Below are 24436 nucleotides of genomic sequence, written 5' to 3' on the forward strand. Positions count from 1 at the left end.
TTTATATGCTTGGGCTTAAGTCTATTAAGCTCTATGTGGAAATAAGCTGAAAAAATAAAACTTTAAAAGTTTTGAAAATCAGGGGGAGGGAAGGTAAAAGAATGTAAGGGTGATGGAAGGAGACTTGAGTTGGGTGGTGAACACACAATACAACATACAGATGGTGAATTATAGAGCTGTATATGTGAAACCCATTTATTTCATTAACCAATATCATCCCAATAAATTCAATTTAAAAGAAAGAAAATCAGAATTAATTTATCCTTAAGTAACATACTTTATATATTTTGTGTATGTCCATACACATATACATACATACACACATGCACACACACATCATAAAGATCATTATTAGAGCTATAAATTCAATAATATTAAATATAAGTTATGAATATTCTACACAAAATTGGTCAATGGCATATTAAAGACCTTTGTGGTTTTTGTTTTATTAAAAAAACAATTTTGGCTTATATATATTAATGTGTGTGTGTGAGAGAGAGGGAGAAATTGTCTTAAACATACCCTTTCTGCAGCTCATCTAAAATGTAACTGTTTTTTTAAATGTGAATTAAGTGTTGCTACTGGACTCATTTTCCCCTCCCCTTTTTTTAAGCTTTCCTTGAAGTAGCTCAGAAAGGAAAGAATAAGGATTTTTGTGGGATCTATACAGGGTTATCCTCTTTTTAGCCTGCATTAATTGAAAGGCCACATCATTTTTCAATATAGTCTTCTTCATTTTACTGTTGTTCTGGTGATGATCTATTCCTTTCCCCCTCCCTAATTATTTTTTCAACCCAATAAAGACCTGTTGCATTATAAGGAGCTTCAATTGAACGCAGGGGTCGCTGTTGAGTAGTGCAAGGTGTTTTCCCCCATGGGCTGAGTGTTTGCAGCTATCCCCGTAAAGGAAAATGTTCAACTTGAGTTTATGTAATAGAAAACTGAACTCCAAAGTAACGAAGGGCATCAGGTAAACGGATCCAATACAATTTACAGACATAATTGAAAGCATTACAGACTAATCAGACATCTAAAAGAAAAGCATCCTCAAATGAAATGTCTCCAGAATCATTAGTTGGCAGCCATGCTATTACAATCACAATGTCAGTGGTGCCTTGAGCCTGTGCCAGTGACAACAGCATAAATTTTGCATCTCATTTCAGTGGCCATAAAATTAATGATCAGTTTAAAAATACTTCTTTGTAAAAGTTATTGCACAAAGAAAAGACATGAATGTGTCCCTGTTATGTACTCACAAGGATAATTATGGGGTTGTTGCTCATTAATACTGCTTCTTGTTTCCCTAGAAAAGCATTTGATTTATCCCACAACTTTCAAAAGTTTAATTAATGATACAAAGTTAACAGTCTAAAAAACAATGATCCGGGACTTCCCTTCCCATATTCAGTGGCAACTAAAATATCACAGCAAAACCAAGGCTTAATCGTACCATAGCAACATATTTCTCAGAAAAACATTTTAAATTTATAATAGTTGTGTTCAAATGACTATTATGCCTCCTGTTTTATCCAGCTCACCATCAATTAGCATTTCCCTAAAGGCCTCGATATAACACCCAACAGTAGTAACTAATCAGTCATGATCTCTATCACCATTGAGGTTGATTTAACCAATGTACTGCTTATTTTGTCCTATACAGTTTTATTTTAAACACAATCAGGTAAACCTTAAACTAAATAATATACCTAAAACTTACACAGCATGAAAGATAAATGTGGGGGCAGTGGAGAATTACTTGAGTGAAAACAAATTAATTTCTAATTCTCTACTCAGTTCATTTGTCCAAAGTAATTTCAGAAGTAATAAAATACAGCTAAATAGATGAAACTACACGTTTAACTTGTCATTTCTTAAGGGAATCTATAGTTTAATTCTAAAATCTTGGAAAGATTTAGGTCACCACAAATAAGAAGATTCTCTTCATAACTCTTCTACCATAGGAGCGCTAATTTATAGTGTGCAAATGGGAGGCAGAGTTTTCAAATAAGAACAGCATTTCTCAAGCACTGCCTCTGCCACATACTCCTCCTTCAGTCCCCAACTCAAACATGCTTACCACATTTGTGCAAAGCCAGAGATGCAGGCGTGGGGGAGGGCTGCAAGTTATCTGCTCAGATTTCACTGAGGAGCTAACTTTCAACAGAACTTACACCAAGTCAGGGAAGGGACAAGAAAAGAAATTAAAGGTCACCCAAACTTCTGACTTTTGTGCCTTCTTAAGGATCCCATCAGAACAAACTGAAATGGATCCTTTCTTCCCTATCAACCCTGCTATTTGAAAAAGCAGCTTATTCCATTAATTAACTTAATAAAACCAATGAGGCCAATGAAAATGGCTTTCTAAGTAAATCTATACATATTTAACAATATCAATGGACAAAATTAATTTTTTAATCAGAGGGAAATATTTTAAAGGAGAATAGCTATGGCACCTAAAGGAACTGAAAACAATCCGTGTTTTCTAAAGTCACTAAAATAACTTACGAATATGAAAAATCGTCTCTTGAAGTATTTCTCATGTGACTATTATGCCCTTCTTTTAGTAACTTAAAGTTTCCTTGCCAGCCGGTGTGGCTCAGTGGATAGAGCGTCAGCCTGCGGACTGAAGGGTCCCGGGTTCGATTCCAGTCAAGGGCCCATGCCTGGGATGCAGGCTCGATCCCCAGTGTGAGGCCTGTAGGAGGCAGCCGATCAATGATTCTCTCTCATCATTGATGTTTCCCTCTCTCCCTTCCCCTTCCTCTCTGTAATCAATAAAAATATATTTTTAAAAAATTTCCTCAAAAACTATTTGAAAACTGAATTATAAATTAAGATTGACTTAAATCCTCTTGATAAATAAAGTTGGATCTGAGAATATAATATTTACTGGACACCTGCTATGTGTCATGCATAGGTATCTTCACGTTATCTTAATCATTCTATACAGAAAATAATCACACCTAAGTCATCATGGGAGTAGAACAAGACTCATGAGGGCAAGATACAACTATAAGTAAAGTTTTTTGTCACCTAATATATATTAGAAAATTATACTTAATGCTCAGTCAATAACAGTCTTTACTCAATTATTTCAAGTTATATTTATGAGACCTATGACTTTGTTATGTGATTCTAAAATAATCATAATTCTAGTCTAAAATAATTCTAAAATGAACATATTCCTAGTACATAAAATCTATATTCAGATATACTTTATACTACTGGTCTATATGGCAACTGAAAATAGGAAACCAGGGTTAGCCCATAATTCTGTAATGTTCAATATTTGAAGGACACAAGAAGAGCTCTATTCTGGGTAGAAGAGGCAATATTTCAAATGAGTGACAGGGACTAGACCAGTGGTCGGCACACCGCGGCTTGCAAGCCACATGCAGCTCTTTGGCCCCTTGAGTGTGGCTCTTCCACAAAATACCATGGACTGAGTGAGTCTATTTTGAAGAAGTGGCTTTAGAAAAAGTTTAAGCTTAAAAAATTTGGCTCTCAAAGGAAATTTCAATTATTGTACTGTGATATTTGACTCTGCTGACTAATGAGTTTGCCAACCACTGGACTAGACTAAGCAAGATAAGTCCTCGTTGCTTAGATTCAAATCTTTCTCATTTACAAGCAAAAGTAAGGAATTTAAAAAACCAACTGATCGTTTATTCTAAAGTCACAATTTGTCAGACCTCCTCAAGGGAGAATCTAGACTTCAGGATATGAAAAGATAAAAATGAGGACCTTAAGGAAGTAAAGAAATGAAAAGGGAGTGTCAAGACCACAGCTTGCTATGGAAATGGATATAAACAGCAAGTAAAAACTTAACTTAATGGACAAGTTTCTTATAATACAAACTATTCTCCTCCAAAAAAAAAATTGGAATTAAAAACAAATCTTACTCTGAGACCTATGCAGCTTAATGTGTCAATTCAAACGGTTTTAAGAACTTAACTACTGATAACAGTCAAGTCTGTACTGTTCCGTCTCCCAAGAGGGGGTAGCATCTACAGAGGAGGGAGGAGGGATGTGAAGGGCGGTCAGGAAGGGCATTAAACCGCTGTGTACCTTGGAGACACTAATAGCTCACTTAGTAGAAATGAAAAAACCTGGATGAATTCATGCTACTTCAGAACTCACTACCTGGTCCTTCTTCCTTCCAATAATGACATTAACATGGTATTTAACTGTCATTTGAAAAAATAATAAAGTACGTGAAACAAACAGGAGTCCAAAGGAAACAAGGAGGAAAACAGCCCCTGTTCACTTCATCGTGACCCCATAGTGACCTGAGAGAAGAGAGGGAGGGAAAGAGAAAGAACAGGAAAACATGAAAGGAATCTGCCAGCTCACCTTGGATGAAGAAGACCATCCAAAACCCCAAGGGGCACATGGAAGAGAAAAAAGAAAAGCAGCCCTTTCATAACATGCATGGGTGCAGGAATGTGCTCTGGTAGAATCTGATCATTAATAAATCCCTATTTTTATTTAAAACGTATCGTGAATAAGTACTTTGCAACTATTCAATGTGCACCTCAGTGTACCATTCCTAACTACAGGAATGGTCCTGTTAGAACAAAGCTGGATGTACTTTGGGGTAAGATGGCATAGAATTGCTCAGCTTCTCATATTTCTCCAAGGTATACATCTCATTTATCCACAGGCTCACTTCTGAACAGGCACTCCGGGTGATTAGTTAACTCAGCACAGCAGTATTGAACTACAAATGACTTATTCAGAGGGAAATGATTATGGGGAATCTCTGAATTCTGTGTTATTTGAACTCTTATTCTAGGCTCATTTTTCAGTTTCTATCAAATACTATATAAACCTCCTTTCTCTTTAGAGACCAAGAACGTTTCTCAGTAATGCAATTTTAATATCCACACACCTGAACAAGTCCTAAACCAGAATACCGAAGGGAAAGTTCCTACCCTATTACTGAATCAGATGCAACCAATGACTTCACATTATCATGCTTTCTTAGCTGCAAATTTTCTTAATGTGTAAGTCACCATGAGAGAGTGACAAATAATCCCTAGTACAAAATGTGCTTTTAAGAAGAAAGACAAAAATCTAATATTCCTCCTATAATCAGTACAATGTATCAACGTTATCACAATTACAACGTATAAATTTATTATTTCTACATCCGGCTAAGCAAAACGAAGCCTAATTAGACCCACAGTTTAGGGTTTGTTGTAGACTATCAAAAAGTGGGTATTTGCAGGAAGGAGGAGTGTCCCTGCTCTCTAAGTGTTAAAAAATTAAAATGGAGGGAAAAAATCTCATTCTCTCCAATCACAACAACCTTAATGATTTAACGTGAAAAGTACTGTGGTTTCCTTTTAACTGTTTGATTTTGGGCTTGTCTGGCTAAGTGCTTGGTTTATTGAAACTGTCACTACTCTCTCACTTATCAGTTGGCAGAGATATGAATTGCTCTGTGGTATCTGCTAGCCCCAGTTAGAAGATGTCATACTGTTTTCGCCCAAACACAGATCCTAGCTCTGCGTAGGTTAGCTGACCTCGTGTTGTGACCCTCATACCAGCGTTCACAGGACTCAGGTCATGACCTAGGAATTAGCATCATGCTAGTGTGGGCCTTACAGAATTAAAGATGTGAAAAAGCAGGCACTTCCTACGCCTCTCCTGGCTTGGTTTGCAGTGTGCTAAGCAGCTGTTTCTCAAATCTAAAGGAAGACCATCAGGTTACCAGCACGCTCACATATTTTAAAAAAAAAAAAAAAGAAAGAAAGAAAGAAAGAAATTGAATTTCCTTCTTTGAAAATTTCTATGGCATATCAAAAGGACAGTAAAAACCAGCATTTAAAAAAATATTTTACTTATGTTCTTGACAAAAATTAATCCTGTTTTTAAAACAATTGTCTTTAAAACATTACAAGTACCCAGCCCTGAGCCCCCTGCTGCCATCACTACTATGAAATCATCTCTGCAGCGTTAAATGGCATTGGGTTGCAATCTCACCTCTGCTTCGCCAAATTATTCTACGAATAACTGCAAAGACAGACCTTTCTTAACCAACTTCTGTCACAACGGACTCTCAGACACATAAACGCGAAGAATGGGAACTAACGGCGATTTCTGCATCAGAAGATTCGTGCAGAGTAGATTCTGGATATACTTTGTAATTTTTTTTCTCAGCAGGGGGAGCTAGCACTCTCATCTTGAAAGTCTAAGTATACAGGCGGATATTTAAATTTTGATTCCAACTATCACATTTCAGCATGCGTCAGATCAGCCACAAAGAAAAATAATTTCAAGTTTGACAAACTTGAAAATTTACCTTTGTCTTTAAATTCCTGAAGATAGCTGCAAAATAAAACAAAAGCATTATACTTTAAAATGAGGACTGACAAATCAAAACAAGATCTAATAAGTGACAGTAATTCAAAGCTATTTTAAAATGTATATTATAAACATATATTTGGAGAGAAAAAAACTACCTCTAATCCTGAAATGACAATCCCAAAAGATTTATGGATTTATAATAAAAGGATTTTTAAAAACCTAAGTTGCAGTAGTAAAATCAGAACATATCTTTAATATCTACAATTTACATTAATTCATTTCAGTATTGGTGGTTATTTTCCGTATTTATGTTAAAATTCTCAACCTAACTGTCTTATCATTTAAAACAAATATATTCTCACCTAAACAAAATAAACAGTTGAATTTTGCTAGAATGCTTACAAAAATACATATTCACAAACCTTCACAAAAAAAGGTGTTATGGTAAGCAAATCTGTTTTTAAAAGCTATTACAGTGAAAATATATATTGTCCTCTATAAATACTTAACAGCAACTAAGTAACATTACAATTTTAATTCAATGACAATCAATTCTTTAGTAAAACATTAATTACAAAGTTGCTTCTAAGTAAAAAAATTAATAATAAAAGGCAAGCAAGTGACTTACATAGACTTTACATCTTTTATCTTCTTAATAAGAGATTCTCTCTTTTCCTTTGCTTTCTTGGATAAATTTTCCCCTTTCAGGACGTCTGCTACAAATGCTTCAACATCTGAACCATAAAATATAAGAAACAGGATACAAATTGTAAGAAAGAATAATTTTTTTGTGAAGACAAATAGGACAATGAATGTTTCTATCCATAAGTGTTAATATCCGTACAATCTGTTATCGTTATTTATCAGTCCAAAGCATAACGGTTGAAGTATGTTTCAAATAGTAAATTGGACAAATTTGTTCACCAGTTAGCTAATAAAATCTGTATGCTCTACTTATGCTTAGCACAGCAAATGCTATTTGGATGTTTGGCATCATTAAACCAGGAAGAAGCATACAAGTTTTAATAAAGTATGGTGCCTCATAAAACAAATTCCTACAGAAACAGGCACGGAGCTTTCATCCATGTGTTACTGCCACTTAATAGTATTTTGTGAGTTCCAGTATGACTAGGTCATTCAGAATATTACGCCAGTGTAAGCTAACGTCTCTGGCAAGGCCTGTTTTTCCCATTGTCATCTATTTTCAGGTGTTCAATGCTTTAAAAGGAAAAAATAAATCTCCTTTTCTAGCCAAGATCCCCCAAATCAAACCTTCTCCTTCCTACCTGCCCCACCCACTCTGGCCAGCCACCCTCAAATAAAAAAGATAATCAATTGTGTGGTTTTGTGTGTTCTTGCCTTGCTATGACTCCCTGAAACATTTCTTTAAATAAAGTAGCAACAATGCATTTATCCACTGTTTAAAAATATAATAACCTGGAGATAAAATTTCTATGGCCTCATATAACATTTCCATATATCCTCTTTTTAAAAAATTAATAAACTTCTAAATTATTCTGCTATCTAGGTCTCTCTAGTATAAAATTCCAACAAATCCTTACCGGTATGATTTTATAATAGCTCCACTCTTATTGTTCATGAAATACTGTACAACTTTAAATTAACTTCATATACAGAATTTTAAATCCCATTTTGAGATCTCTAATACAGAGAATACCATAAAAATTTTTCAAGTAGATACAACTGCAAACCATCCATATTTCATAGCGAAGAAAAGTACTGTATGTATGTTTTACTTTCTCTTTACTTAACTACTTTTCTCCTCACTCACACTGATAAAAAGGCAGCATCAAGACATACAATAATGTTTCATGTGTTACTTCAAAGCAGTCCAAGAGTCTTTCAACTGTACTTACAAAGAACAACTTAAAACCTAGTGTTTGAGATAGAATGTGATCGATTTGAAATTCTTGATTGCAAAAGTATCTTGAGACCATGAGCAGAGCTGAGAAGCTGTTGTTCTCTATATTCGCAATAAATGTGTAACTAATTTTTCCCTAGATCAACATGATAAGTGTAAGAATGAGAATTTAATCTTGATATACTTTTTTAAAAGCCGCTTTCTGATATTAATGTTAAAAGTGAGTCTCCAAACAAACTGAAAGCGGCAGAGTGTGCCAGCCTCACGTTGTGTGCGCTGCCCATGTGTGTGAAGGGGACACAGGCATGCCCGGTCCCAGTGCAAAGGGGACCCAGACTTCTCCCGTGAGTTCAACGGAATACAACACGTCTGTAAAAGCGCTCTCCTCTGTGTCTTTACATGTGCGCCCACGGGAGCACACAGCGGGGACGGCCAGTGCCGCTGCAGTGGGAGCTCATTGGCTGCCCAGGGGCCACCGTAAATCCCGGGAAAGCGGGTGGAAGGAGCAGCATCTCCACCGCCTCTTCCTCCCAGCCCGGCTCGGCTGCGAGGACGCGGCACGAGGGTCCTCCCCCTCGGAGCTCGCCTTTAATCCCCTCACCCCCAGTATGTAATTGCCTATTTTACATTTCCATTCTACAGCCCAAGTTTAAACAAACGGGCCCTATTTTCTATCTCCGGAAGCAATAACAGAACGAATTGCAGCCCAAGAATGTTTTCTGTAAAAGGTCATTTCAGTTCCAGAAAAAACAGAAAACATCAAAGCTGCAATGTTCCCAGTGTTTCCCAATCTCTGCAGACATGTAAACCCGTCCCTCCGGGGCTGCAGGGGGAAGTGCCTGAGGGGGCTGGGGCCCAGCTCTGCCGCCGCTGCTGTTTGTTTGTTTGTTTGTTTGTTTGTTTTCCGGCTGCAGGTGGGGGAGGAGGGTTCAGAGGTTGGGCAAGGGGGAAAGATCTATATTTTTAGAGTATTCTCCATGCATTTATTCCTAAACTTATTCCAGGAAAGGGGTTTATGGCAACTAAAGTGATTTAATAAACATTGATTAAAAAAATACTTAACGGAGACCAGGGAGATGTAGAAACTGCTTTCCTGTTTTGTTGTTTTTTCCCTTTTTTTTTTTTTTCTTTCAAATAAGAGCTTTAAAGTGGGAACCAGGACTGCAATAATCCTAGTTTGTTGGTGTCCTCTGACTCGGGCAGGTTTTGAAGTTTTTGCAGTGTGGGTGTGTGTTTGTTGAAAACCCACATGTGCCCACTGATTTCCGAATCCAACGAAACCAGCCTGTCCGGGCACAGGGGCCTCCGGGCACAGGCCCCCCCACCCCGGGCACAGGGGCCTCCGGGCAGCGGGCTGCTCTGGGCACAGGGGGCCTCCCCGGGCACAGGGGGGCAGCGGGCACAGGGGGGCAGCGGGCTGCGCCGGCCCCGCGGAGGAGCTCGCGGCTGCCCCGGGAGGAGATGGGCCCGGACGCGGGTGTTACAGCCCGGGGTCCCGCCCGGGAGCTAGGAGAAGGGTTTGGGGCAGCACCTTGGCCAGACAGACGGGCCTGCTCTGCCCGGCTCCGCGGCTCGGAGCCGGGTACTATTTCAAACGCAGGCAGTAAAGCGCCGGGAGCACCGGCCGCTGGGAGATCTGAGGCTTTTATTGTGCTCCGAGCAGCCCGCGGGCCGGCCGGGAGCCCCCCACCTCCCGCAGGGGTCGTGTCCCCGGTTAACGGGCGGTTAACGGCGGCTGCAGACGCCGGGCCGCCTGGAGGTCGGGGAGAGCCATAATTCGATTGCAGAAAAGGCCAGCCCGCCTCCGGCTTGCCCGCGGGCCTGGGAGGCAGTGCCTCCTCCGGGGAAGGAGGTCTCCACCAGGGCGCCCCGGCCCCGGAGAGGGAAACTGGGTCCTCAGAGGCCCCCAGAGCCAGGTCTCCCCCGCCCCCTGCAGATCCGCGCCCGGCCCCCAGAATCAGCCCGTCCCCACCAGGCTTTGCCCCCAGTCATCACGGGGGAAAGTTCTCCCAGGGGCTGGGCTGTAAATGAGCTGCTTTTCGCTCCCGTTACTCCTGTGAGGGAAGACGGTAAAGTCCTGGGGGAGGGCGGGCCTCCGTAAGCTCAGGCTTACAACAGCTCTGCAGGTAAATGTTAAGTCTGAAAACAAAATTAAAAGATGACATCATGCGTTGGCTCAGCAATCTTCCAGCAGTTTAACTTGAGAAACCTTTCAACAAGCCAACACCACCCCTGCGAGGCCAGCCCTTAGCACACACCCAATCACCGAATGGCGCTCCAACTGTCCTCTTTGCTTTTTCTGGCCATCTATACCCTCCCCCTTGGAAAACTGCCACCTGAGTGCTAGGCCAGGTATCTGACACACACATAAAGGCTTACTGCTCTCTACCAACTTCTCTACATAATGGAAAGGTGAAACCACATGAGGTTAGGACAGTCTTTAAGTTCTTGCAAACAATAAATTAAACTCTGGGCTTCTTGAGGCTGAGCACACAGCACAGGTTCCCACTCGGGAAGAAAGCGGATGTCTGACCACTGGCCCTACCAGCCTCCACCAGCAAGCAGCCCGGAGTATGACTCCAGGCTGGAGGCTGTAAACAAGTCACAAAGGTAACACCCGGCGGCTTCAGCTGTCCCCCCACCACCCAACGCCTCCCTGATGGACACACACACACACACAGCCTCTGTGATGGTCTCAATGGTACAGAAGAGGGAGGCAGGAACTAAACTGAATCAACTACCATTTGCTCAGTGCCCGATCAATAAGTGTAAAAACAACCACACTAACCCCCAAATGGCTTTACTGCTTAATTCCACATCTTCCTCTGCCTTCTGAGCAGGACCAGGTTTCCGTTTGTATTCACTGAGGTGTCATCACCGAACTGAACATGGGAAGGATCCCAGCCAAACTTTTAGCTGGCATTGGAACAAAAAGACAAGCTCTGCTTCTCTGCTAAAAGGAGGTATGGCTGACCACACACAGCTAAGGGTGAAAACATAAAAATTAAGCTGGGCACACGTACATCATGGAGCCAAATGCTCACAGCTGGAAAACGGTTCATTGAAAAGTCATCGATTGCCTTAATAAATGTCTTCCTCTTGATTGCCTCGCACGTTTACAGGTGATGGTTGGACTGGGGACTGTTCTAACATGGAAGAAGAGGCATGAACAAGCACAGGATTTCTTACAGAAGACACACCTGAGACTTACATCCTATCATCTGATAAAATTTTCAAAATTGGCTTTGAAAGCTCAATAATTTATTTTGATAGAAAAGTAGGCTGGTGAAGGACAGAGATGAACATCTTTCACCTCTAAAAGATGACTCTTGATAAATAGCACCTTGTGATAATCAAAATCTTTTTACCACGCATTTTCAAAGAAGCCACGGTGAATAACACATGAGTCTGAGATTTACACTACATTCACTGGTAGGCAGCATCTATTACCGTGTGTTCAGTATGTGATTGAAAAAGAAATGTAAACTCAGTGGAATGAAAAAAAATAGACTTGGCTTTAATTGAAAAAGACAAACTAAGTGAATAATGAGTATATAAAAACTAGCCTATGCCACTTTTATCACCCATATATGACACTTAATCTTAAATTTATGAGAGACAACTGAACTGTTTCAAATCACTAGAAGCTTTTCTACTCTGTTGTTTTTCTGTCTTCTTTCTGGTAAGACGTTAGTGCTGATAATGTAGAGATAAACTCATTTGGAAAATTTTTATAGACTGCTCATTTTTTAGTATATTTAGAACCCCTACTTTTTAAACAGAAAACCAGTGATCGTTTGGATTAACTATAAAAACTGTTCGTACCATCAAGAGCCTTACTTAGTCATCTGAAAATAGAACACTCCCAAAGGAGAGCTTGTGGAAAACAAGCCAGCCCCAAAGGTCCCCTCCAAGGAAAAAGGGGGACATCATATGCTTAAGATAGGTAAATAGTTCTCCCAATATCACATCTTAATTCATCTGTTAATCTAACTCATATAAGAAACTGCGAAATTCTGGCCCCTTGGCTTACAAACACATTTTCTTATTTCTGGAAGAGACTATCTTAGAGTTGTCGTAGACTGATTTCATTTTGAGATAAAATGTTCTCATGTCAACTTCATGCTCATTAGTTATCACTGCCAAAGGGGCTTGTTCTTGCTCTGAAAATCCAGGTGCTAAAGAAATAGGTGACTGTCGGTGACTCAGTAGGTGGCACTCTTCCCTTTACAGACTCAGCCAATGCCCCGGAAGAAAGTTATGGGACACTAGATATACCATAAATAATTCTCACAGGAAAAATAAAACCAAAATGTTGACCAAATTATAAACGGAACTTTGGAAAGGTGGAAATCAAACCATATTTTACTAGCAGTTAAAAAATAAATAAAAAAAGAAAATCTGCCTCTATTTCAGATGAATTGCATTCTTTATCTAATGCCCCCAAAGGGATTATCGATTATAATTTGTAAAAATTAAAAATAAAAAAAAAGTGTCCTGGAGATGGGGAAAATGCAGTATTTCAATGCCAGACTGCTAGATGAACAAAATCTCAAGGTCACTTTACAGGAACCACATAGCCACTTTGTTTATTGATTGTTTGACCTGGTTTTGATTTTTCAGAGCATTTGATATCTATTATATGCTTTTTTTAAATATTGGTTTCACTTTTTAACTTAATAAAGTCACTAACATCTTCTTACAGTTTTCCTTTTTAAATGTGTTGTCCTAAAGAAATGAATGAGAATATCTGACTGCAAAATACTAACTAACGCTCCAGTATTCAAAGGGCGAGTAAACATATGGAGGTTGGGGGCCAGTGGTTCCAGTTCCTCTCACTCTCTTGGCTGCCTGGAGGAAAAACTCACATAAATCAAGATTATTCTTGCTGTTAGTCCTAGTCAAAATATTTGGATGTAGAAGAAGATTAAATGGACAAGATTTGGGGTTATCCTTTGATTCTAATTATCCAGGCTAAACCTGTTCCTCCATTGTTGTGAAAAAAAATTACACACAATGCAATATACAGATCATGTGTCATAGAAGCGTGCACTTGAAACCTATAAAATGTTACTAGCGAATGTCATCCCAATAAACTTAATTTTTAAAAAATTAACGCAATTTTTAAAAGAAAAATATTATTGATTGCCTGTATATGGCAGTTCAAATTTTGCTTTTAACAACAGAAATCTGTACACATTTTTCCATTCAGGAAACAAAGAAAAGCTCAAACACTTTTATAAAAAGTATAGGTTTTCAAGATTTAAATACTGATTCCATAGAAATATAAATAAGTAACCAATTGTACAGGCCCTTTTTTCAAGAGTACCATTAAATGCCAGTTAAGAATGGTATCCTCTTTGGGTTTTGCATTTCTATAGAATGTGTGGCTGTTTTAAGTGGGAAGGAGTGAGAAGGGGGTTAGGAGGAGAGCCTAAAGTTTTATAATCAGAAAGAAAATAATAAATGGGTAAGACTCCATTTGAGCACCTACCCCTATCAAGCGTTGAAATGTAAAATATTTAAAACACATGACACATAATGGCTTGAATAAGACACATAGAAAACAAAGGAAAATGTCCATTCTTATCTTGAAAGGCATTATCTTTTGACTTTATATTCCTGTTTTCTGAGGGCAAGGGATTTAAAGCGCCTGAAAAGTTTAGGTGCTGTCTTCTCTACCTTGGAATTCTGGCACAATGCCATGCATCCCAGGAGCCCTCAACTGTTAACCACAACCTCCAATGGTTCTGTTCTTAGTTTCAAAGAAAGAACTAGGTAAGCCAGTAATATCTATAAATTTCAAACCAATACCAATTCTTCTATAGTTTTAGAAATTTTTATATTTAACAATATACTATTACCCAATACTGGTCATCATGCACAATTCCAAAAGATTTGTTTTGGATGGAAAATGTGGGGGGGGGGGGGGGACCTAAGAGCATTTATTCTTGAAAACTTCCCTACCTCAAAAAAAATGGTAACTACAGTCAAATATAAAATGTTAGCTTTCTTTGAATAAGTTTAAAAAAAAAAACTAAAAAGATCTGGTTCACTTATTTCTTTAAGATATATTATTTTCTCAGAGCCATACACCTTGAAAATACCTTCTGAAAATGAAGTGTAAGGCAAACTTATAATCTCCAAGATTGTAATGTTTTAACATTTCATGTGTTTTAATATGTAGTTTGCTTCAATAACATGAAATATTGTAAAGATCCATAAGAGAACTTTCTAAATGCTGATTTCACACATGATGCAAGTATATTACCTGTCTAAAGAAAGAGATGGCTAACGTATACAGAAAGTGAGCATTGGTAGATAATTTAAATATTATGTAATTCTAAGCTTTCAGCTAAGTTACTCACTCAAATAAGGGCCATATGAAACACTTGTAATATATGGGCATCAGAGAATATAGGGTCTCATAAAGCACATATCATGCTATCTGCAAATGTATGCTCATAGATCATAGAGCAAACTGTCTACTGTGGGGTGGGGGTGGGGGGCTGTCAAGCTTTAAAAGCAGGCACCCAAAAGTCTGTACTTTATTTCTTAAATTCAAAAATTCATACCTTCATAAAAGAGGGGGGGAATTCAGTTCTAGTCCTGGAACATCCTGAAAATGGTAACATCTAGTTTGGGAGTCATGACAAATGCTACTCTGATCTGATTATTAAAATAATACTCTAAACAATAATGCACTAAGCAATTCCAACATCGTAATAACAAAAAGCGTTACCTGTAGTGAAACAAAATAGTACTCATGTGAAACTCCACTGTAATGGAATAAAAGATGTCTTTTCAGTTCTTTCAATATTCCCCTCAGTGGTACCCATTACTGACAACAAGCATTTCTTGGAGTAAAAGACTATCCCACCACAAATGCACTCAGCACACTGTGATCATGGTCACACAAACTAAGTCTGCATCCATGCACTATTGATTTTCTTCTCTCTGTCATATTCATGATGCTAACCTCTGAAACAGTATAGCAGAGTATCAGATTTGGTCTCACACTATCACTGTAACTTACTATTTAAAATGTCACGTTTTAGATATTGCTTTTTACAAGTTAAAATAACCAACCTGTAAGATAGGCATCTAAAAGAAACTCTTTTAATACAGGATATTCATGACCAATGTTGAAAGATAAATACTTAAGCGACAACTAAAGTAAAACTATCATCAAAACTCAGTTTCCAGAATTGTGATGCAGGAATGACAAAGTGAGAAATGGTAAGAATTCCAGAGCATTGAGATAGAGTAAGATTTGTGTTGCCCTAATAATACATTTTCTACCTTATGAAGAAATGTAAGTTTCTCATTGGCCCTTAGCTACCATACACATCTACAAACCTAGCATACAGCCTGGAAGAACTGCATCTCTAACTTCCTAAAGTAAGTTCCTATAAATGGCAAAACCGAAAAAGGGAAGATGAGGGTGCAAAGATGAAGCACTCTCATCGTGACACAGGAAGCTGAACTCGGACACATCCTTCCTTGTTAACAGGTTGCTCAAGCTGGAGACAAGTGGCCATTTGAGAATCAGGTCCTTTCTGAGTCTTCCACATGAGTGGACTGAACGTTCAAGAAAAAAATGGGACTTTTAGAAATGACAAACCCTTTCATCGCATAGCCCCTGACATCTGTGGCTCAGACACCTCTCTTTACACCCTTCTCCTGCTCCACTGACCAGAAACTGCTCTCATTACCTATCCCTTCCCCGTTCTCTCTCTCTCTCTCTCTCTCTCTCTCTCTCTCTCTCTCTCTCTCTCTCTCTCACACACACACACACACACACACACACACACACACACACACACGATGCGTACACAAGGGTATAAGTCATCCATAAGGGCTTCCCCATCACCCTGGCGCCCACACGCCCACCCCCTCAGACCCGGTCCCCGGGCAGGAGACGGGGCCGCGGGGAAGGGGGATCGGAGTGAGAGCTTCTGGCCCCAGCGGCTCGCCGTCCCGGCCCCCGCCCCGCCGCGCTGCCCGCCCCCTTCCCGCGTTACCTGCCAACAGGTTCCTAACCTCCTCGGGGAGGGGCCCGGGGGAGGAGGTGCTGCCGGGGGCGGGCATGGCGGGCGTGGGGCGTGCGGGGGACGGATCTGCTTGGGGGGTGGCTGCGACCTAGGCTCCGGCCGGCCGTCCGGGGAGCGCCGCGGGGCTACGACTCCGGACACGCCGGGCCGGGGATCCCAACAAGGAAGTCCCCGGCGCCGGCCGCCGCGCCGGACTCTCGGCCCTGCCCCGCCCGCGGCCCGGGGCGGGGCGAGGGGCGGGCCGTGGAGGCCGGGCCTGAGTGCCCCCTGCGCATGCGCGTCCCTGGGGTTCCCTCGCCGCCGCACGCAGCCGCCTTCCGGCGGGCACGCCCCCTCTGCGTCAGCGAGCGGGGGGCGGGGCCGCCGCTGGGAAGGGAGCCGGGGGCTGCGTCACCTGACCCGCGCCTGACGCTCCGGCCGCCATGTTTGTTACTGGCGCCGCCAGACCCGCTGACCATTCCCTCGGCATCTCGGAAAGCAACCGAGTCCACGGTGCATCCAAGGTTCCCGATTGGGAGACCCGGCCAACGACCCGCACCGCCGAGGTTTGACGCCTCGCCTGGTAACCCATAAGGAAGTTTCCACCGTCCCCGAGCCAGGATGGCCTTCTTTGTCCGATGGCGTGAAGGCAACCATGTCCTCTCTTCCGCCAGTCCTCCCCGAGAGGCCAGTCCGGAGAGCCATCTGATTGGCCCTTCCGTTATTTTCTGCCTAATTCGGGTTCTTGGGGGTGGTTGGTTTCCCCCAGGAGAACCAAGAGTGGGGAGTTCTAGTAACTATCATTTTGACTTCATATATAAATGATAGGTAGGTAGGGAGGTGGATGGATACCACTGTCCATCTATAAGCATCCAATTGCTAGAAAAACAATTGTAATAATCTGAACAATTAAGATTTATTAAATTAAAAATAAATAAATAAGTAAATACATCCAATTGTTAGTGATTAGAAGAGTAGAATTATAAAATATGTTCACTCCAACCTGATCCTTTAGTCAACAAACACTTACTGCCATGGAGAAACTTTTTCCTAGATGTTACTGTTGTATTTTGAAGATAGTATTGAGCTCCAAGCACGATGTAAATTGTTTATTCCTCTACCCTCCTGACTAGATCATTGGCTCTAAAACTTTAGTTTGCATTAGAACCACAGAAAGAACCTGTTACAATGGAGCTTCTGAAGTCCCACTCTCAGGGATTCTGATTCAGACAATTTAGAGTAGGGCCTGATTATTTGCATTTTTAAACAAACCTTCTAGGGATTCTAATGCTAACTGTCCTGAGATTTGATTTTGAGAATCATAGGGCACGAAGTTTGTCATAAGTTTCATCTGTAAACCTGACATAGAATAATAGCTCTATTAATATTTCATACCAAAAAGTCTCAGTAACATTAAGAAAAAATTAGTCAAATGCAATAACATTTTTGTAAATAATTCTCTAAAAGGTACACCACACACTAATTGTAAAAAGAAAAATTAGAACATTTTGGAGTCTTCTCAAAATAAAACAAAACCAAAAATTGAAGTAAAACATACAAGATAACAACAAAAAGACACCTCCGAAAAAAACCCATGTCCTAAAATGAAAACTGAAATTTCTACTCAGATTTAGACAATATAATGAATTATAGAAAGAGTAATGAAAATTCTAATTCTTTTCAGTGGAGGTAAAGGTGAGTATAGAATCATTTTACAACATTGGCCCTCCAACTTCAAAGAATTATTATTCTTAAACTACAAAATTATCTTTCTTTCTAAAGAAGGAAGAAATTATTATATTTCATGGGCATTTTGTATTAGTGAGGATTCTTTCTCCCTTTACAGTTATTAGATATAATTCTTTGTCTTGTCATTTTTTTTAATATTAAACTAGGCCTCCAAGTGTTCCTACCTTTTGTTTTCTTCCGATAGACTTGGCCAGATTTTTTTTTTTTATTCTCGTGTCTCATTTTTTTATTTATACTCAACTCATTCCACAAAGGAATTGAGGTGATTTACTCTTGTATCAAATAGACAGCTTTCAGGAGTGTATCAAATGGACAGTGCCTACCCTGCTCATTATGACAAGTCATTCTTGTTACTGAGAGACAGGAAACTATTAAGATGGCCTTAAAATATATAGCATCTAGTAGTCCAAATGAAAAAGGCAATAACAGAAAATGGACTTTTTGTGTGAAACACATTTCCCCTGCTTAGGAAACTATTTTCAGACACAGCTTCATGATGGATTCACTTGGGCAAGGCTTTGTATACTCTATCATTTCTGCTGTTTATTGTTAAAGTTACTGAAATTGATTATAAGACAGAAAGAGAAATAAACAGAGGCTAGGAAAAATATATTCTTATTTCTCTTGTTTCCATAACAAAATCTAGGAAGGAAATCAAATCATACTTTACATTTCTTAAACTAGTCATATTATAATAGATAAAAATGAATAATAGATGAAACTTTAAATCTCAACTCAAGAGAAGTAGCAGCTGCCCCACAGCATTCTGCAAAGAAGATTCTAGACTCTGGGGTGGGGGGGGAATCTCATGATCTATCTTCTCAAAAGTAAATAAATCCTCCAGTTCAAAGAGTGTGTGTGTGTGTGTGTGTGTGTGTGTGTGTGTGTGTGTGTGATGTGCCACTTAAGAATAGGGATACATTCTGAGAAGTGTGTTGTTAGGCAATTTTATGTGCGAACATCATAGAGTGCACTTACACAAACCTAGATATTATAGCCAACTACACACCTAGGATATATAGTATTCTCCTATGTATATAGTCTATTGTTGACCAAAAATCCTTACATAGCACATGACTGTATATCTCCGTATAACTAAAGCTAACCTCCTTCCTTACACCTTTTTTTTTTTTTTTAATATATTTTTTATTGATTTCTGAAAGGAAGGGAAAGGGAGAAAGAGAGATAGAAACATCAATGAAGAAGATGGCCACCACAAGATGGCCAGCAGGGGAGGGTAGTTGGGAGGGACCAGGCCTTCAAGGGAGGAAAATTGGGGGCTGTCAGGCCTGCGGGGGAGGGCAGTTAGGGGTGACCAGGCCTGGAGGGGAGGGAAGTTAGGGGTGACCAGGCCAGCAGAGGAAGGCAGTTGGGAGGGACCAGGCCTGCAGAGGAGGGCAATTGGGAGCAACCAAGCCCTGCAGGGGAGGGCAGTTGGGATCCTACTGGGATCAGGCCTAAACAGGCAGTTGGACATCCCTGAAGGGGTCCCAGATTGGAGAGGGTGCAGGCTGGCTGAGGGACACACCCCCTCATGCATAAATTTTGTGCACCAGGCCTCTAGTTTATATATAAGAATAATAAGCAGTTTAATACAGACTGAATTTGAGTGCTTAAAATTCTGTGTTTGTAGGATTCTAGGAATTAGGAATAAGATAAGGGGATACTGACCATCCCATTTCAGACTTTTCAACAATGCTACCTGGTTCTCTTTCCAGGTAACAGTCCTCTTTACCCTTCAACCAAAATTAATATTCCCTATCCAGACTTGAGATGGTCTTCTTCTTACAGTACATCTATTCTCACAAAGCAATGTTAAAATACCAAGCTGTCTGCCGCAGCAGTAATTCAGTGGGTTTGCGCCTAATATATTCATGAAGGGCTTTGATGGATTTGATAACCATAAGCAGCTGTTAACATTAAACTGCCATTTAATTTTTTTCAGTGACTTTCAAACTTGTCAATATTAAACAGTAGTGTTTTACAAATGACTACTTTAAGACCAATAAGAGTAAAATAAATAAAATTTAAAAGGCTCAACCAAATTCTTCCTTTTTTCTATGGTGTCCCACTACTAAGCACAGAAAAGGAAAACATGTTTACAAGACTTGAAGCACTGCCTTGAATATTTGCCTATAATTTGCATGGTATGTTACTATACCCAGAAATTCTTCTATTCCTTCCCCTTTTTAGCCCCACCCCCATTTAATTTTTGTCCTTGTTTATATATCTCAGCTCTAGTTGGGGGGGGCAGGGGGGGAAGGACCTAATCTGAAAAAATACTGGTTAGGTCCACTTAAGTATAAACAACCTTAACTAGTGACCAAAACATTAAATATATTTGTCCTCTTTCTCCTACGAGTGGCTGAGACAGGTGGGCTGTTTTATTTATTGAGTTTTCTGATTGGTACTGGGCTAGATGGGCCAGACACCCCCTGGAGCCCTCCTGAGGTCCCTCCCCAGCCCTGATCGTGCTGGATGGTGGGGTCCCTCGGCCTGGCCTGCCCCTTCTTGCAATCTGGGACCCTTCGGGGATGTCAGAGAGCCGGTTTTGGTCCAATTCCCAAAGCTGACATATAACATTGTATAGGTTTAAAGTGCACAATGCTATAACTTGATATATAATGCAAAGTGTTCACCACAATAATGTTAGTTAACACATAGGGGTGGTGCTTTTTTTAAAAATATATTTTATTGATTTTTTACAGAGAGGAATAGAGAGGGACAGAGAGTTAGAAACATCGATGAGAGAGAATCATCGATCAGCTGCCTCTTGCACACCCACCCCCTCTGAGGATGTGCCCACAACCAAGGTACATGCCCCCAACCGGAATCTAACTCGGGACCCTTCAGTCCACAGCCGACGCTCTATCCACTGAGCCAAACTGGTTTCGGCTGGTGGGGGTGCTTTTTAATGATCCAGGAACACCAGAAAAAAAGCAATGGACCAAAATTAAGTCTTAGATTCGGTGCTGAAGCATCACTCTTCAAAAATTAAATAAGAACTCTAGCTCTTATTTGCAGTTATTTAAGTTTATTTGCTCAGCTGAGGAAATAAAGATGATCTATTATAGTTTATGTTTAAAAATATAAGTACAACACTGAACCAATGGCATTTGCTCTTTGAAAATGGAAGTAGACATTTTCAAAAGCGATATAACAATAACATTTTTTCAATATTGTTAATGTGGTCTGTTAATACTTGCTCATAGAATAGCTACAATTCAGCCAGGACCAAAGCAGGAGCCTGGACATGCAATAAATCAATGTGTGATTAAAAAAAGGCAAATATTAACTCAAGAGATTAAAGAGAAGATTGAGGAGATAGGAATATTATATAGACAGATAATATTATTTATATTTACATATTAAAATATGGAGTATTGTATAAAAATACATATCAAATCTATGTTCCATCCCATTTCATAATACAATTTTCACTTTCACCCCCTGCAACATAATTTTATAACGTTTTCCCTCGAAAATCTGGATCTTAATTCTTCCCCATTTACTTTTTACTTGTTGAATGATTAATGTGATCTCTTGGATCAAGTTTTAGTAAGCAGAGGAAGTCAGTGCTGTTGACAAATTGTGACCCAGTCCTCACAACGTGTGGCCTGCCACAAACATGCCTGTGGCACAGTGAAGAACATGGAGGTTACGTCATTTGCCATGCTGATGGGCTTTGCCGTCCCCCAGTCCATTTGTTCACCATTCTGAAAGCACATTACTGTCCGTCAGGGCCTTGCTTCTTCATTTTAGCTCTTGGCTTTGATCCTGAAAGCATCATGCCTTCCCGAGAATCACACACTAGAAGGAAAAGCCTGGCAAACTCCATTCCTCTCCAACCCGCTTAGTTTATACTTCTACGAGTATTCCGCTTTATCTTTTTAAAGTCATCTTAATTTTTTTCTAAGAGGTAAAACATTATTATATTTGTATGCAGTACTGTCGAAATACATACTTTTTTTAATGTAGAAAAATTGCTTTAACTTAGTGGAACACAAAAAAGGACATCCCCAAGTTATATGCTTTTATTATGGTATTTAATTGCTACCCATTAGAAGAGCATAGTCCTCGTTTTCATATTTTTAAATAAAATAGAACCATGTACTTCCAGGGGAACAGTGTTCATATGGAATATTTTAAAGGAAACTGTCTTTTTCAAAAGTGAAAAGCACCCTGCTTAAACTAACCTGAGGGAAATATTTTAGTTTGTACATCCTATATAATAAAAGGCTAGTATGCAAATTATACCCTTGTGAGTTCAACTGATCAGGAGTTCGAGGGCCTGCTATGATATGCACTGACCACCAGGGGGTGGTGTGAAATGAAGGAAGGCCCTGGCCGGTGGCTGGCAGCTAGGGGAAGGAAGGCCCTGATCAGCCCTGATCACCAGCCTGGCCTAGGGACCCTACCCGTGCACAAATTTCGTGCACCAGGCCTCTAGTTTCTACATAAAAATATATTACATATCTGTAATATCTATACTAACATGCTATGACCTAAATAAATTAAAAACTATTTAGGCCATACATCAACATGGAAAAGTTAAACATTTTCAAAGTCATTCAAGTAACATTTAAAAAATGTATTTTGTCTAAAACAAAATATATTCCTGTTCAAGCTATTTACAAATACAATATTTGTAAAAAAAAAAAAAAAAAAAAAAAAAAAAAAAAAAAATTATGCAGCACTATGATTGCAAAAGAGAAGGACTTACATTGAACCAATGTTAATTAGAGAAACTTGACAAAACTGATTCAGCTATAATTTGCCAAAGGGCCCATCTTAGATATTATCTGAAATAATGTCCTCTGGCAGATAACAGAACAAAGTGTCTTCTGCTTTTCTAGATATCTTTGTGGTTCACCTTTTTGTTGTGATAGTGGGTGTTTTGTGTGTTTTTTTCCCTCAACTGAAAATATTTGAAAGACATTTTTTACAACTTAAAGTTTCAATCGCTTTGAAATTTTTAGTCATTTCAGTCATTTCAATTTCTAAGATATGACATATATTATAAGATGTACCTGGATGAATTAGTAGAAAGCATATCCTATTTCATATGTCATTTCTTTTTCTAAAAAATAAAAGCTAATATAAGAAAACAATATATTTGACACATAAATTATTAACCAAAGTCCTCAAATTTTGTCCCTTCAAATATATTCACATTCTTGATTTTCATATTAGTGTTACTCGGCATATAATCTAGACAGCTATAGGTAGAATTCAAATTATATCAAGTAAAATATATACACAATTTTAAAAATTGAGTTGCACAATACTTTGGGAAACTTAAAATTATGTTGTGGTTCTATAAAATGCATAGAAGCAAACCAAACTTCAGTCTTTGAAAAGGCTTAGTTTTTTATAAAGTGAATTTTGATTGAAAATTATTTTCAATTATTTTTAACGAGAGCCTTTGAGTACAGTGCCTATGCTGTGCTGATTCTCTGAAGAAAAGCCCCTTAAGAATTCCCATGTGTGAGTTAAACGAGAGTCACCCAGTGTAATCATAGTGTCCCTCACTGCTCATCACGCACTCACAGGCTTGTCTTTTATTAGTCCTACTCCTCGGGAAGTTTCATCTGAAGGAAGCTAATACTGGACATTTTCAATATCACATTTTCTGATGTTTTGGGGAATCACTGCCCTACTGTGATGGCTTTAAGTAGCAACAAATCAGAAAGCCATCATAACATTCAGATGAAGCAGCCGTTCCTGCTGCCTGGGTTCAGCACTGGCACTTGGAAAGGTGGAAATGAAAGTGCGCTCCTAAAACACATAAACAATCTCTGATCAGCTTGACTCAGAAGTATATCATTTGTTCTCATGCTTTAACATCTTTTCCATGTGGGTCAGACATCCAATTTCCTCTTACTGATGCACATGATCATAAAAACACTTCAATAAATGTGAAACATTTATTGTTTCTCTACACATATCCACTCTAGTTTTATTGAATTTATTTTCAGCTTCCATGCAGTGGGGTCTATGTAAGTAGCTAAATACAAATTGGTAAAAGAGGAAATCTTGTAGACTCTTGATGTAAATGCAAATTATTTCAATAAAGTCTATTAGGAGCAACTTCATCCTCCCTCTCCCTCCCCCCCCCCCCCCCCCCAGTGGACCTGCTCAATTAACATTGCAATTCTCAGTGAGCTTTATACTAGTATATGGAATCTGAAGACTACATGACTATTATCTGGGTAGTGCAAGCATAGACACAGATTTTGAGGAATTCTCTTCGTTAGGAAAATGCTGTGAAAACCAGGACTGTGTGTTTTGTAGTCACAGGAAGGTACTCTTGAGGAATAAGGAAATTGGGAACGTAAGATTTCATTCTGAGAATTAGACCAAGGATTCAACACATGAGTGGGGCAGGAGCAGATATTTGCAATCACTTAAAAGAGACAGAGTATCTGTCTTCTCGGTTCAGAAGACTGGGCTGTGACCA

At 39.5% G+C, this 24436-nt stretch overlaps 1 protein-coding gene across 2 annotated transcripts in view; it reads right to left on the reverse strand.

The window, feature by feature from the left end:
• SKAP2 (src kinase associated phosphoprotein 2) overlaps positions 1 to 16469 on the reverse strand; it is a 138227-nt gene extending 121758 nt beyond the window's left edge. For both annotated transcript variants that reach the window (XR_014796057.1, XM_084896182.1), the window contains exons 1-3: positions 16219 to 16469; positions 6941 to 7046; positions 6308 to 6333 (exon numbers count right to left, since the gene is read on the reverse strand). Coding sequence is in view for 1 of the 2 variants with exons in the window: in XM_084896182.1 (XP_084752308.1) it covers positions 6308 to 6333; positions 6941 to 7046; positions 16219 to 16285 (199 nt within the window). In the remaining variant the exon portion in view is untranslated. The remainder of the gene's footprint in view (positions 1 to 6307; positions 6334 to 6940; positions 7047 to 16218) is intronic.
• Positions 16470 to 24436: the final 7967 nt, after the last annotated feature.

Source organism: Pipistrellus hanaki (genome assembly GCF_964339955.1).
Source record: "Pipistrellus hanaki genome assembly, chromosome: 10".
Taxonomy (NCBI): domain Eukaryota; kingdom Metazoa; phylum Chordata; class Mammalia; order Chiroptera; family Vespertilionidae; genus Pipistrellus; species Pipistrellus hanaki.